A 14,907-nucleotide genomic window follows, 5' to 3' on the forward strand; every position below is an offset into this window, starting at 1 on the left:
CATAAGCCATGTCACATACTGGATCGCGAAAACTTATCAGTTTCCACACAGCTTTTTTTAACTCCCTTCTTCCAACCAATTAAACTTACTACATTACAGAAGAATAGTACTTACTGCTATGTTTATTGTTTGTTTGTTTTGAAGCAATGTCTGTGTTATGCTAGTTCAGTAAAGAATTGAACATTAATAAAGAGATAATTGATCTTGTGTGATACTGTCATGCACTCAGGAAGGTGTGTTCTGTGGCACATGTAAACACATATGCAGGAGGCTTGTTATTGTGGAGAAATCAAGAGATGGTGTGAATCGACAGGGGTAAAGTGTAAACTGATTAGAACCATCCAACAAACGTCAGACCAGGAAGTACCAAAAATCTCCTCAAAAAAGAAACTTTTTTCTCCATAGATTTACAGGCCAAAGAGCTTCTGACAAAACAGGATCAGCATCCCAACTATGCTCCTAGAAACTAAATGTAGTCTCTCAAAATGCTAGTGCCCCAAAATACCTGATATTAATAACAAGGACAAATACAATCCTTTGCTGGTACCAAGCAAAATGATTTCATAGCTTAAACAAATGCAAGCATGAAAAAGCAAGCTTGACTAATTCTAGCTGTTGAACTAAAAAAGCAGCTCTCTATTGGGAGAAAATCAGTCTATTTGCTATTGCTTGTTGCCATAAAAAGCAGATTACTAAAATCAATAGTGACTTAGAAATCTGTCCCTGGAAAAAACAATAATTTTTCTCTGTAGCTTCCAGCTGGAGGTAGCTTTAGTTAACTTTGTAAAAGCTTTTAGACTGAGCTCGCAATGCCTGGTCTCTCATACTGTGACAAGAACAAGCATCCTGCAGCTGGTCTTGCATCCAATATTTCAGATTCACAGTTCTAGTCACTCCACATTTCCAATTCAGGAAATGCATCAGGCAGGGCAGCTAATATGAGTAGCCAGGACTCCTTTATTATCATATAATCTGATGCATATAGCTGGCCAATGACTATGTGTGAAAGGAGGGGCTTTCTGTCTAAGGACTCCTCACAAGAGAACAGCTGTTATAACAGCAAAACCTCAACTGAGTCCAGCCATATACTCTCACTTACACCTCTCAGTGTCTTTGTGCTGTCAGGTCCAGCAGGGCATCCGTGTGTGTCTCTCTCTTCCTTTCTCTGTTTCTAGAAGTGAGTAAATTGCAGCAGGGAAGCCTTAACTAGCCCGGGTAAGACTGGATCTGAGTAGAGATACTTTCCAACAAAACCGACAATGGACTGGATCACTAATATCTCATGGTTTGATCACCTATCTGTGAAGGAGGACGTTTTCAGGAGATACTTAAACAGCACCGAGGACTACCTAGCCTTTTTATGTGGACCCAAACGGAGCCATCTGTTCTTGCCCATGACTTTGGTGTATGCCTTGATTTTTGTGGTTGGGGTGATGGGCAACCTTTTAGTTTGCCTGGTGATCCTTAAGCACAGGAACATGAAAACTCCTACCAACTACTATCTCTTCAGCCTGGCCATTTCAGACCTGCTGGTGCTGCTCTTTGGAATGCCCCTGGAGGTCTACGAAATGTGGAGCAACTACCCCTTCCTGTTCGGCCCGGTAGGGTGCTACTTCAAGACAGCCCTCTTCGAGACTGTGTGCTTTGCCTCTATCCTGAGTATGACCACTCTCAGCGTGGAGAGATACATAGCCATCCTCCATCCTTTCCGAGCCAAGCTGGACAGCACCAGGAAACGTGCCCTGAGGATTATCATCGTGCTCTGGATCCTCTCTGTCCTCTTCTCTCTGCCCAATACCAGCACCCATGGCATCATGCTGCAGTACTTCCCCAACGGCACGCTGGTCCCTGGCTCGGCTACCTGCACTGTGGTCACGCCCATGTGGATCTACAATTGTATCATCCAGGTCACTTCCTTCCTCTTTTATGTGTTACCCATGGCTGTCATTAGTGTGCTGTACTACCTGATGGGGCTGAAAGTAAGTCCAAATTCAACTGTGTTCCTTCCTTGTGTAAAAGTGCCCGCATCTGCTGTCTTTCCATCCACAGACAAGGGAAACCATTTCAAGTGGGAGCCCCAGGAAACAATGTACCAAATTCACCATTATAGAGTTAAAACAGCTACCCGGGGGATAAATTTGGCCCAATATATTTTAAGTATTGTTGTTTTAGGTCTCAGTTGCCGTTTACTGTAATATGTATTAATCCTCTTCCTCCTCCCTCCTTCCCCTCCCCCGGCCCATTTCCATATTTTTCAGCAAAGAGAAAATGTAAAAAGAATAAAAAGGAGGTAGTGACTGAATCTTATGCATTATTTGCCTCTCCCTCTCTTGTGGCTTTAGAATTTCCACTGCATCTTTTCTCTCCGACACAGGCAGGCAGTAACTGTGGAAAGAACAGCGTTATAGCCGATGTTCTTTTATTAAAAATTCACATGCAAACTGCCATAAATCGATCTGCTGCTTTACTACTGCAGACAGCACGTTCAGCAAATGATTTCTTTTCAGTGAGTGAATTTCTAGGGAGACACACATCATGCTAGTATTTCACATCTATACTCCCTCCAGACACTAGAGTTTCTTGTGAATGAGCATCACTGAATGAAGATGAGGCGGGAGGGAACAACCTATATCTTACCGTACTAATGCACCTTTATTCACTGCACAACTATGAAATACACTGCTATGTAGACTGGGTGGCTGGTTTATTCTTTTTCTGGTTTTTTTTATATATGTATATAACTAGTAAACCTGAATGTGACTTTGGCTGTAAGGCAGAAAAAACTAGCTTGGCTGACTTACACAGAAAACATGGGGAGGCGCATGGGTGTACGGACCATGACACTAATCGTGCTAAGAACAAGAATCAGCAGTCAAATGTTTGTTGCCATGTTAATACATAGCCTCGCTATCTACTGCTTTGTGTCACTTAAAGGGGGGAGAAAAGACTCACCTGCAGCATCCGTGACAATCGATGGTGATAAATAGCCTAAAAGTTATAGCAAACAGCAGATCTTTGAAGGGGCAAATGGGTTAAACTTCTGCAAAACTGCAATGTAGTGATTATTGTGGGGGTCTTTGCACAGGTTCACTCAGTATCTTTACCTGCACTTCAGAGCACATTGCGCACTAATTTCTGTTTTCTTGATACTGTAATAGCTGAAAAGCTTAAAACGGGGAATGAAAAACCTTTGCTTCACATAAAGAACTGTAGCTATTCACCATTGCCCCAGACTTTCCAAGTCATCATTCAAAGCACAGCTCACACGCACAGATTTATGAATGCTCCCAATGCTCTGTTCTATTCAGTCTCTACCTCATAAGGGCTGGGTGTCCATTCAATTATGCCTATTTACTTTGTTTTATGCTCATAATACACCGCTCCATTTTAAGCCACATCTATCCCTGGCACAGATCAATTGGCTTCAACACAAGTTATGTCAGGGCAGAATGTTTAATTTTTAAATGGAGGGGATTGACAAACGGTCCAGTCAGATCATTTTCAGGCATAGACAATTTACATCTTGTCAGTGATAAGCATGAAATCAGTTAATAAATCCCAAGGGCCTGCCCCCGTCTGAGCATCGTGTGCTTTCAGTAATGCTGAAGTGAAAAATTTCAGAACAGCTCAGGCAATATTGCGGATGGCAGGAGAGAGATCACTTGATCATTGCCTGTTAGGTTCACTCCCTCAGGGGCACCTGGCATTGGCCACTGTCGGTAGACAGATACTGAGCTAGATGGACCTTTGGTCTGACCCGGTACGGCCTTTCTTATGTTCTTATGTAAGTTTCCTTTTAGTTAGGAGATTCCCAGCCAGCGCTCTGGAAGAGGGAGAATCGGGGAGTCCAGTTGCTTCTCTCAGCCCTGCCCAAACCCTAAATGGTAAGGAATACCCTGTGATACTGCATTGCAGGAAGAAAGAATGACCCATGAAGAAGCAGCTCAGTAAATCCACAGCAGGGCTTTTCACTAGGAGGATGGTGAAGCACTGGAATGGGTTCCCTAGGGAGGTGGTGGAATCTCCATCCTCAGAGGTTTTTAAGGGCCGTCTTGACAAAGCCCTGGCTGGGTTGATTTAGTTGGGAATTGGTCCTGCTTTGAGCAGGGGGTTGGACTAGATGACCTCCTGAGGTCCCTTCCAACCCTGATATTCTGTGATTCTATGAGTATCTCCTTCACAATGCAGTGTGCCCTCAACACAGCCACTTGCAGGACTAATCCCTTGCTAAGTCCTGGTTGCTGTCCTGGTTGCTCTAGCCAGATGGCTCTTGAGTGCAACAGGTAGCTGGAAGGATGAGGAGGAGAGACTATGTCAAAGCGGGACGTATGATGGGAGCATCCGTAAGGAACTGACAAATACAGAGTGAAGCTACTTGAAAAGAAAAATCCCTGCTGTACAAGGCATTCGCTCGCGGTCCCTGCCTTTCAAACTAATGGAACATCAACAGTGTATCCAATATGAACCTGCAGCATGCTGTACCTTCCAATTTTGTGTTGTTGCTAAAAGTATTAGGCCTATATTGAGCCATTTATTTTTAAGTAGAAATCTCCATTGAAATCAGGGGGGATTTCTGCTTATAAATTGATGGCAAAATTCACTGGAGATAAATACACACACAAAGACAGTTGTGTGTGTTCTGATGGCTCTGGTGATTGGTAAGGGCATATAAAACCTTTTGCTTCTGCTTTGCCTGTTCGAATTCTGTGCAGGTCAGTAGTAGCTGCAAATTATTGCTATCCGATGATTGTTTGATGTCATGGAAAATAGGTTCAAAATAGGTTCAAAACCTCAAAAAAATTCTCATGGGACAGGAAAGGTGTTTTCCACCCACCCTTCTCAGATGCTGTTATGACAGTGGCTATATAAGTAACTTTACATACCGGATCATAGATATACCTCTGAGCCACACAGTCATAAATGCAAGGCAAATTCTGAGGGGATCAACCCATTCTGAGATAACCACATAACGCCGATGTGGTCACCAAGTCTCTCTGTGGGAACACATTCCAGAATTCTGTCCCTGATCCCCATGTCCATCAAACAGCATGCTGGGAAGTGATGTCAGGAGAGCAGTGCCACGAGAATAATGCGCACAGTTATCTGATGCATATTGCATGCAAAACATTTTTGCAGGTTTCATTGCCTAAATAATTTGTTGAATATAAATCATTCAACCAGCTCTCTATAAGCTGAGCAAATCATGATGTGGAGGGAGATATTGAATAGCTTATGGGGATGGGGGAAATCCCACCATCTATTAGCAGTGCAATCAGGGCGATAGAATAACTCTCACATCACAAGACAGTGTCCCCATCTGAGAATCTCCCATGACTGAAGAGACACATTGAGCCTAGGAGGCATTCCCCTGCTCCCATGGTTGCCATCCCCAGCCCCTGGAGAAGGTTGACTGAGGAGCCCCAATCTGGACCCTGTCGCTCCCCATCATGGTAGCTATAAACCCTCAAGAGAACCAGCCAGTGGGAGGTGCAGTGGTCCTTGAGGATCTCCGTTTTTATTAAGTGACCCACAGAACAAAAAATTTGGAGAATTACTGTTACAAATCTTGACCTGAGGAAACCACCACTAAAGGGAGAGGACAGGTCTATTTCCATGCCGATCCAGTCCCTGGCCCTTTAGTTGATGCTGACAATTGCTGTTGTGAGAGACAAGGTGGGTGAGGTAATAGCTTTTATTGGACCAACCTCTGTTGGTGGAAGGTAAATGCTTTCGAGCTCCAAAGAGCTCTGCTTCCTTCCCCAGCTCTCTAGTGTCCTGAGACCAACACAGCTACAACGCTGCCAATTGCTGTTGTGACATCTGTCCACCGGAAATCAAACTCCGCCCACCCAATTCACATCATGCTGGTACTCCTAGACGCCCTGTTGACAGAGTGTTTTATTATTGCTGCCACGGTGTCCCCCCCACTCTGAAATTTAGGGTACAGATGTGGGGACCTGCATGAATAACCCCAATCTTATTTTTACAAGCTCAGGCAAAACAGTCGCTGCCACCACCAAATGTTTTGACACAACGTTTGAGGGGGAGGCATTTGGGAAATCTGCCTTCCCCCAATTTTTCCCAGTCTTTATCCCCCCTTTCCTGGCAGGATTTGACTAATTTCACTCCCCCAAGTCTCTATACCCTTTTTCCTGGGTAGACTCAATAAAATTCCCCCCACCAATTCCTGGTGAGCCCAGATCCAAAATCCTTGGATCTTAAAACAAGGAAAAATCAATCCGGTTCTTAAAAGAAGACTTTTAATTAAAGAAAAAGGGTGAAAGGAATACCTCTGTGAGATTAGAAAGCAAGATGATCTCACAGACAACAGATTCAAAGCACAGAGGATTTCCCTCTGGGCAAAACCTTAAAGTTACACAAAACCCAATTTGATTCTCCCTCTATGTTTTCAAAAGAAATGACAAAGAGAAAAATAAAGAAATCTACCACATTCCTATCTAAATACTCACTAATTTAAACAAGGGTTAGAAGGTTGTTTTCTGGATCTCTGACTCCTGCAAAAGCACCCACAGAACAGACAAAAGACTTTTTCCCTCCTCCCTCTTTGAAAGTATCTTATCTTCTTACTGGTCCTTCTGGTCAGGTGTCAGCCAGATTATGTGAGCTTCTTAACCCCTTAGAGGTAAAAGAGGAATTAACCCTTAACTGTCTGTTTATGACAATTGCATAGACAGGCAGGCAAGGCTACCAAACTTTTCATCAGATGACAACTACTTTTGGTTACTACTAACTTTGGTCAGACTTGAGCCAGTGACCTACAGAAGAATGGTTCCAGTGCTTTCAGTGGACTTGTAAGAGAGGGCAGAATTTCACCCAATAACATTTGTTACCTCGTAGACCATACTCCAATATATAAATATATGGCTAAACCCCATTTCTGGCTCCTTGCTCCGCACATCTTTTATTTTCTCAGAGCACGGATGTGGAATTCGTTTTCAGACAGCTGAGCTAATCTCACACATGGTTCATTGCGTTAAATGTTAGCATTGACACAAAGATGACAAGAATGCATGCAAAAGCCCCTACTCCAACTATCTAGTAATCATTTCTAAGGCACACATCACAGCATTTTCTCCCTCTCGATGGCTCACTTATGCCTTCTCTTTGATCCTCCCACCACAACGCAGTGTCCCTGGAGAGTCAGAAGACCAGGCATCACAGTGCTATCAAAGCCACTGCACAGAAGAAAAAACCCACATTTCTATTGTTTATTACTCTGTCCTAGCAATATATTCTCTATGGCTTTCGAACATTCTTAGAATAAATGGCTGTTGAGATTGAAAAACCACTGATGGGAAACTAAAGTTTTTAATCAATCTAAGCAAACATTTATGAATGTTTACGTATGGTACATATCAATCAAGTTTACTCCTTAAACAACATTGATTATGAGTAAAAATGGCAAATAAAATAATGAAAAACATGGCAAAGTTAAGTTGCTTTGTAGTTGCATAAAATATTATCTATTTTCTTCCCAAGTGTGAGTCCTACCTTATAATTAATCAATATAAAAGCATGCCTGCCTTTTATCACAGTTAAAACACTCTTGAAAAATATATAAGATGTAATTAATCATAAAACGTGAAACAGAAAACTAAAATGTAACAGGTCAGTAAAAAGATGAAATATCCTCTTCTCCCGGGAATATTTTATTAGATCAGTTATTTTTGGCTTCTCTCTCTATGCATATATTTTCCCATATAATAAAAGCTAAACTGTCATTCTGCAGGTACTGAAAAATCTTCACTAAAAAAAATGACTGAATAGTCAGCAATTAAAATCAAAATGTCTGGGCCCCAATTAAATGATCTCTACAGATGATCTCAGCTATAGCAAGTTGAAAGTTTATTGTTAAAATACTTTTCTATCAAAAGACGCTGTTTTGTCAGAATCAAAACATTTCACGGGAACGGGTCAATTTCAATTAAATTTTTCTCTGGGAAAGTATTGAAATGAATTGTTTAAACTTTGTCAATTTTGTACCATTTTAAGAGTTATATTTTATACATATTAGTAATGTAAATATTATATATTTTATATTATAGTGTCTCAATGTTAGTAACATGAAACATTTGACCATATTGAAAGGAAACATTTTGACATTATCAAAATCAAACAAATGAAAGATTCGGCATTATCATATCAAAAGTTCTGGTATTTCTGAATTGAAATTATTTGGAATTTCTGTTCTGGATGAAATTTAGAAATTGATATTTTCTCTTTTAATTTGGAAACTAAACAAAGTTCAGAATGTTGGAATTGCCCATGGGATGGTAATTCCATTTTGCAACCAGCTTTAGTTCCAAATAAAATCACATCAAAAGTGAGTTTCCCTCTGATTGACCAGTTAATGGCCTATTCCCCATTACACCACCTGATCTCAGCTCTTTTCATCAGAAAAGCACTCCAGTAAATAGTAGATTATCAAGAATTAATTGGGATTAATTTTAATCTCATTAATCATTTTAGTCTGGAGTAGGGAGAGATAACAAGTTGTCTCTGTTTGCTTTATCACCTTGTTTTGGTTGTTTAAAAGCCCAGGGAAATCTGCTCAGAAAGTATTAACTTTTTTTGTTGTAATTGATTGGTGTGTGTTTAAATCTGAGCATGTGCTGCACTAGGGTTCTCTGCTTGATGGAATACAAGGATTCTACTCATCACATTAATTCCAAGCAAATTAGCCTAAATAGTTAGGGTTTGATTCATAGTCCATAAGTATCTTTCCACTGAGTCCTTTCAATCAAGCCCCTAGTCAGTATTTTCAGATCACAGGGATTTTAGATGATTGCATAGGACCCGGGAATAAAATAGTAGTGGATATTTTGCAGGAAGACAAAACAAAGCTGAATTTTAGTAGATTTTATAGCCCGACTCCTACTCTACACCAGTCAATGAGAGTTTTGGTTGTTGTTTTATTTTTCAAACTGACTTAGAAGCATACTTTGTATGTACATTATTTGAGATCCAAAACATCTATTTGTTTTTAATCTAAATTTTCACTAAATCTTTGTTTTGCCAGATTAGAAGTGGGGGAAAAAAACCCAGAACCTTTTATCTGAACCTTTTGCAAAAAACAAACCAAATCAGCACATTTTTGCAAAGCTCAATACCTTGATTTGCCCATTCTAGTAATGGAACAAAACTAAATCTTTTTATCGTACTAGCCACATCCTTATTCTGAACTTTCTTGGCTCCAAACCACCCTTGATTTAAGGTTGATATTAGCAAAACCCAAACCAAACTGGCAATATTTTGTAAAAGCAAAAAAATGCTCCTTGGCCTCTTTTCCAGTCTCCAGAGTGTCACTCCAGAACCACCACTAAAGTCAGTTAAAACAAAATGATTGTCCACATATACAACATCTCTTCTTCACTATATGCATGCCTGAAATCACTAAGACCCTTCCTTCAAAGGCAGGTTGAACTCATTTAATATCCTTCCTAAACCACCAATAGGTGGCACTGTAGAGCAAGATTTACTTAACTCAACTTTCCCAGACCAGCTTACCATAGAATTGGAATGGGGAATTCTTAGTGTGGCCAGTCGGACTCCATACTGCTTCAGAGGAAATCACATTGTTTCTTTCCCTCTTTTTCCCCTGGCCAGCTGAGAGGAGAGAAATCTTTGGCAGCTGATGAAATGGCTGTGAATATTCAGAGACCGTGCAGAAAATCAGTCACCAAGATGTTGTGTAAGTAATTGGTCCTTTTTTCATATGTATTATTTAACATGGGGAAGAAGGTGCAGATAAAGGAAGGTGCAGAAAAAAACCTAGAGAAGTTGAAGGTGAAGTCTGAGTTTAATTCACAGGTGAAATAGGTTTGACGAACAGTTCACATTAAGGACAAACAACCCCTTCCCTAAATAGGCCCCATTGGATATCTCTGACCCAGAAAAGCTTAGCTGGGGGCTTACAGACCATGGGACTGATGGTCATTGGGATAGACATGTGGGGTTCCACACCTGAATTAGTAGAGGGTTTTTCCCATCACGGTTACTGTGAATTAGCAGCCACGTGTTCAAGAAGTTTGCACAGCAGCTCCCTGTGTTATATTCATCTCTAACCTCTGCTATTAGCCACGTGTGACTGATCCTGCATTGCCCTGATGAGAACTAAAATTCACTATTGTCCCCCTTACAGCAATTGCAAACTTCTGAAACAATAAATACATACACATGTGTTGTCTATATATAATCTTTCCCTAAACCCTCCAGATGCAGGTTGGTGAATGTCTGTTGCACAGGCATCACCTCTCCTGGCATCATGTGCTGCACCTTTCTGAAGAAAGCTCTTGCCAATCTATTCCCATCATTTACTCTTGCTTTCACTCATCCCAACATCTATCAGGGTCTTCAATGTTTCATGGCAAGATGTGGAGCCTCATCCACTTGAGCACCTGAGCTCCAACAGCCTTGAAAGCATGAACATCACTCCCTAACTTAGGGCTGTCTTTAAAACATACACAGCCAGCCACCGCTACCAGGCAGGCCCTGCAGTCAGAACATGAACTACCCAAGAAACCTAAACCACTCAAACATTTCAGGAAATAGCATCTCCCAGTCAGAAGGCTTTGAGACAACTTTAACTCACTATTTGAAACCTTGCACTGGAATTCTGAATTCAGCTGGCATTTCTTTCCTATCTGTCTGCAACGCCAGTTAGTCTGTGACAGCAGGCTCAGATGACTGAGTCATCGAGCTGGTGAGGAAGGAAAGGGGCAAATCTTTAACCTGTTTGGTGCTGGTCAGCATGCCAGGGATCTGAATGGATGCAACCCAGTCTGAAAATCATAGGACAATCCCTTGGGTCTGACTCGCCACCCTGCAAGTTACAGGCAGTGCCCCCTGGAAATTAGTCCTGAGCCGTGAGCTTTGCTTTTGCAGTGAGAGAGGGTGGCTGCTCAAGAGGCCATCAAGTAAAAGCCCCAGTGATAGAATGAATCCTGCTGGCTCCTCCAAAGTTTGCTTAGGATGAAGTGCCACATAAGCTAAAAACCACTGACTATTATCAGCTCCACTAGAAACTTATCGGAGTATTTTAAAAAATCAATGTTTGCTGACTGCAGACCAGAGAGAAATTGATTGGAAATTTCTCTTTCAGTCTGAAGTTAATTTTGCGGAGAGCATGGCAGACAGCAGAGGGGAAAGCAAAGCTTATGAACCAGCTGAGATTCCCACTGGACAAATGCTTGTAGCCACCTGGGACTTTTCATTCTGCTTACTGGACCTAATTCAATCAGTGCAAAGTAACAGGCCATATACTTCTGTAATTCTCTTTCTCTTTTCCTTTCTCCAAATCAGTTGTTCTAGTGATGGTATTTGCCATATGCTGGGCCCCATTTCACATTGATCGACTCTTCTTCAGCTTCGTCGTGGACTGGACTGAGCCGTTGGCCAATGTGTTCAACTTGATCCATGTGGTGTCAGGTAACTGTCGTTATTAGGGTTTGCTAATCAGTAGAGTTGGGGGAAAGAATTTTTGTGAATAAGGTTTTTTTCAGGCAACTTGTGAGTAAATTATTCAGAAATATATTGATACTCAAATGTTATTCCTCAGTTATTAGAGAGACAAGGTGGTGAGGTAATATCTTTTATTGGGTCAACTTCTGTTGGTGAAAGAGACAAGTTTTGCAGTTACACGGGTCTTTTTCTTTTTCTTCAGACCTAAAGAAGAGCTCTGCGTCGATCAAAAGCTGCTCTCTTTCACCAACAGAAGTTGATCCAATAAAAGATATTATCTCACCCACTTTGTCTCTCAAATATCCTGGGACCAAAACAGCTAGAACTCTGCAAACATTCCTCAATTATATTATTCAGAGTTCTTTCCAGTGTCTCCATTAAATAGATTATGATACTTTATTATATTTGAGCATTCAAATGGGTGCTAGGTGTTTCACAGAAACAAGTCAAGATGCTGTCTTTGCCCCCCAAAAGCTTATCAAATAAAGTCAGACATGATGTAACACATGGAGATAATAAATAAATAAAATTGCGGAATGGGAAAGGAAGGACAAGGGTAGCAATAATACAAATGCATGATTGTTCTCTTGAATCAAGTCTGCATCCAGATGCTTCTATTAAATGTTTTTTTTTCCTTGCATTAAGGGTACTGAATTAGTTCACTTTATGTAGACAGTATAAAAAAGGAGAGACAAATATTATGGCCCATATTTTGTTCTCAGTTAACGGATGTAAAATTGGAATGACCCCATTAAGTGTGGATGTACACTGGTACAGCAGAGCAGAATTTGAACCCATATAATACAAGATATCATAGAGTCATAGAGTTTAAGAGCAGAAGGGACCACCAGATCATCCAGTCTGACCTGCTGTACATCACAGGCCACCAACATCAACCAGCCACCTGTACACTAACCCCAGCCTGCCGGAGACTAGGCTGTGATGTGCCTCAGGCAGAGCATAGGGAGGCCCAAGGTACACCAGTGACTGAGGCCCGTGTCATGTCAAGGAAATAATTAAGTGAGAGATACCCAGATACACCAGGCAAATGACAACCACTCACATGCTGCAACCCCAACCCTCCAAGGTAACTTCCAACCTGACCTGGGGGGAAATTCCTTCCCAGCCCCACTTATGGGGATCAGTTAGACCTTGAGTATGTGAGCAAGAATCAGCCAGCCAAGCTCCTGAGAGAGAAAGAGAGAGAGTGCCCAGTGCCATCTTAGAGCCCTGGCCCCCTCCATCCAATCTTCCATCTTCAGCCATGGCCATCCCAGATGTGTCAGTGCAAGGAGATAAAAAACCCTCCCAGAATACATTCGTGCAATATGATGTCAGTGCAATCAGACCCAGTTACACCCCCAAGGCTTGATTTTGCCCATGTGTTGCTTATCAGAAAGATGTAGGGCTCTGCTTATTTACACAAGTGTGAGAAAGGGTTGTACAATTGGGCTCACACGGAGTAATGGCCATAGAGTAGTGATCTGAGCCAGCAGGATCTCCACTGAAGACCATGCAGTTATTCTGAATTTACACCAGTGAAACAGAAGGCAAAAATCTGACTCTTAACAGTTAGTTTTTGCCTAGTGATCTTCTTACTGAAAGGGACTTGTAAAAAGTATGTGCTGTCAATGGGCCATATCTTCTCTCCCCTGTGTGTCAAGTGGTACTTCACCAAACACACCCAAATTATACCTTAGCCAACAGGGCACAGTGGGTAGACCCCATTAGAAAACAAGGAGTGGAAAATGCTAATCAGGGAGTGCAGCTGAAAAACATACCGGTGTTGCATGATCTACTTTGCACCTCCACTGTGCTGGCAGATTCAGAGCTAAGTAAGGCGACAAAGCCCTGCTGTCAAATATACTGCCCGACAATCATTAGTTCCCAGAGCATGCAGTACAAAACAATATCATGCAATCAACCTCCACTAGCAGCGGAGCTTGTTCCTGAATTTCAGCCTGGCATTCATTGCAAAGCTTCCCAGGGTCTGATAGCTACCTTTGGGGATTGTGTTTAATCTAAAAATGGTGCTAAAATTCCTGTAACGTCCAGGATGCTGCTGGTTGTTTGAATACTCACAAATGATGAAAACTAGGATACTACGAATCATAGTGAGCAGAAGTCAGTGCTTTGAACTCATTAAAATATTCACCAATCAACGCTGTTGCTGTTCAACCAGCTCTGATATATACATTCTACTCACTAATTAGATGTCTCTCATGCTTTGTTTTTCTCTCTTAGGTGTTTTCTTCTATCTGAGCTCGGCTGTGAATCCCATCATTTACAACCTGCTTTCCCGTCGTTTCAGAACGGCTTTCCTCAATGTGATATCTCCCCGGTGCGGGCACTGGCACTCCAAACACCCCACCAGTGAGATTCCAGCCCAGCAGAGCATCTTCCTGGTGGGGGACCGCAATCTGGTGGACTGTGCTGAAGACGCAAGCTCCCTGTGCATGCACAGAACATCTGTCTGTAGTTCTCATCTTTCCACTGGCCTATGACTTTATTTAGTGCTATGAATGGGACAAAAGTCAATGAAAATAACCTTTTTTCTTTAAAAAAAAAAAGCCTAATAATCAGGTGTCGCGGGGTTTGGGGGTGCAATCCAGACCAGTGAGGGCTTGTCACCTCTTCCCCAGTAACTCTGGGTGCCTCACTATGCTTTGTTGCTGTAGCTCCCAACTTGGGCTGCTCACAACCAGCCTACCAGCCTGCAAGTTGCACCCTGTAAAAAAGTGGCCACGAGACAAACACCACACCCTTAGTGTCTGTGTGCTAGACAGCCCTGGTTCCGCAGCGCTGATCCTAGTAGCCTGTCTACAGCCCCACAACATCTTTGCTTCCTGTTTTCTAATGCCAAAGCTGACTTCAGCTTTGCTAAGTGTTGTGGGATGCTTGACACGAGTGGACAGAATTGTGGGAAGAGAGTAATACATTCAGATAACATCACCTCCCAATGCTCATATATATGTATAATGTATATTACATTAACACCATGTGCATAATGCCAATTAATGTGGTGTATACTACACCTAACATATATGTATTTGCTAACATGTGGGAGGAAAGGGGGGGATGTTCTTTCCCAACTAGCTCCAGTACTAACACCATGAGTAAGGGGAGCAGGATTTCACCTGAGTATAAAAACAAATAAATAGTTCCTGTCGTCTTGAGAGCAGATTTGGTGGTCATGACTATTCTTGATCCCTCTGAGCCTGTCCCCGACTCCAGCCACTCTGGGGCTCCAGGAGAGCTGAGAAGTTGCCTGGAATTGGCCGCTGATTTCCCCAGTCTGTGGAAATCTCTAGGTCAGATAAAACCAGCTCCTACAACACTCGTCTCCTGGCCTCCAGCTCACAGGGCACATCCTGGGAGGGGGGAGGGTGTTCACCAGTAAACGCAGCCGTTACAACAGCCCTTGGG

At 42.2% G+C, this 14,907-nt stretch overlaps 1 protein-coding gene across 1 annotated transcript; it reads left to right on the forward strand.

Annotated features, from left to right (window-relative positions):
* Positions 1-1,259: 1,259 nt before the first annotated feature.
* On the forward strand, positions 1,260-13,985 carry NMUR2 (neuromedin U receptor 2). Its single transcript, XM_039486602.1, has 4 exons — positions 1,260-1,979; positions 9,628-9,712; positions 11,323-11,448; positions 13,726-13,985. The coding sequence occupies exons 1-4, from the start codon at positions 1,260-1,262 to the stop codon at positions 13,983-13,985; spliced, it is 1,191 nt and encodes a 396-aa protein (XP_039342536.1).
* The last annotated feature ends 922 nt before the right edge of the window (positions 13,986-14,907 follow it).

The sequence above is a fragment of the Mauremys reevesii genome, linkage group 8, assembly GCF_016161935.1.
Source record: "Mauremys reevesii isolate NIE-2019 linkage group 8, ASM1616193v1, whole genome shotgun sequence".
Classification (NCBI taxonomy): Eukaryota; Metazoa; Chordata; order Testudines; family Geoemydidae; genus Mauremys; species Mauremys reevesii.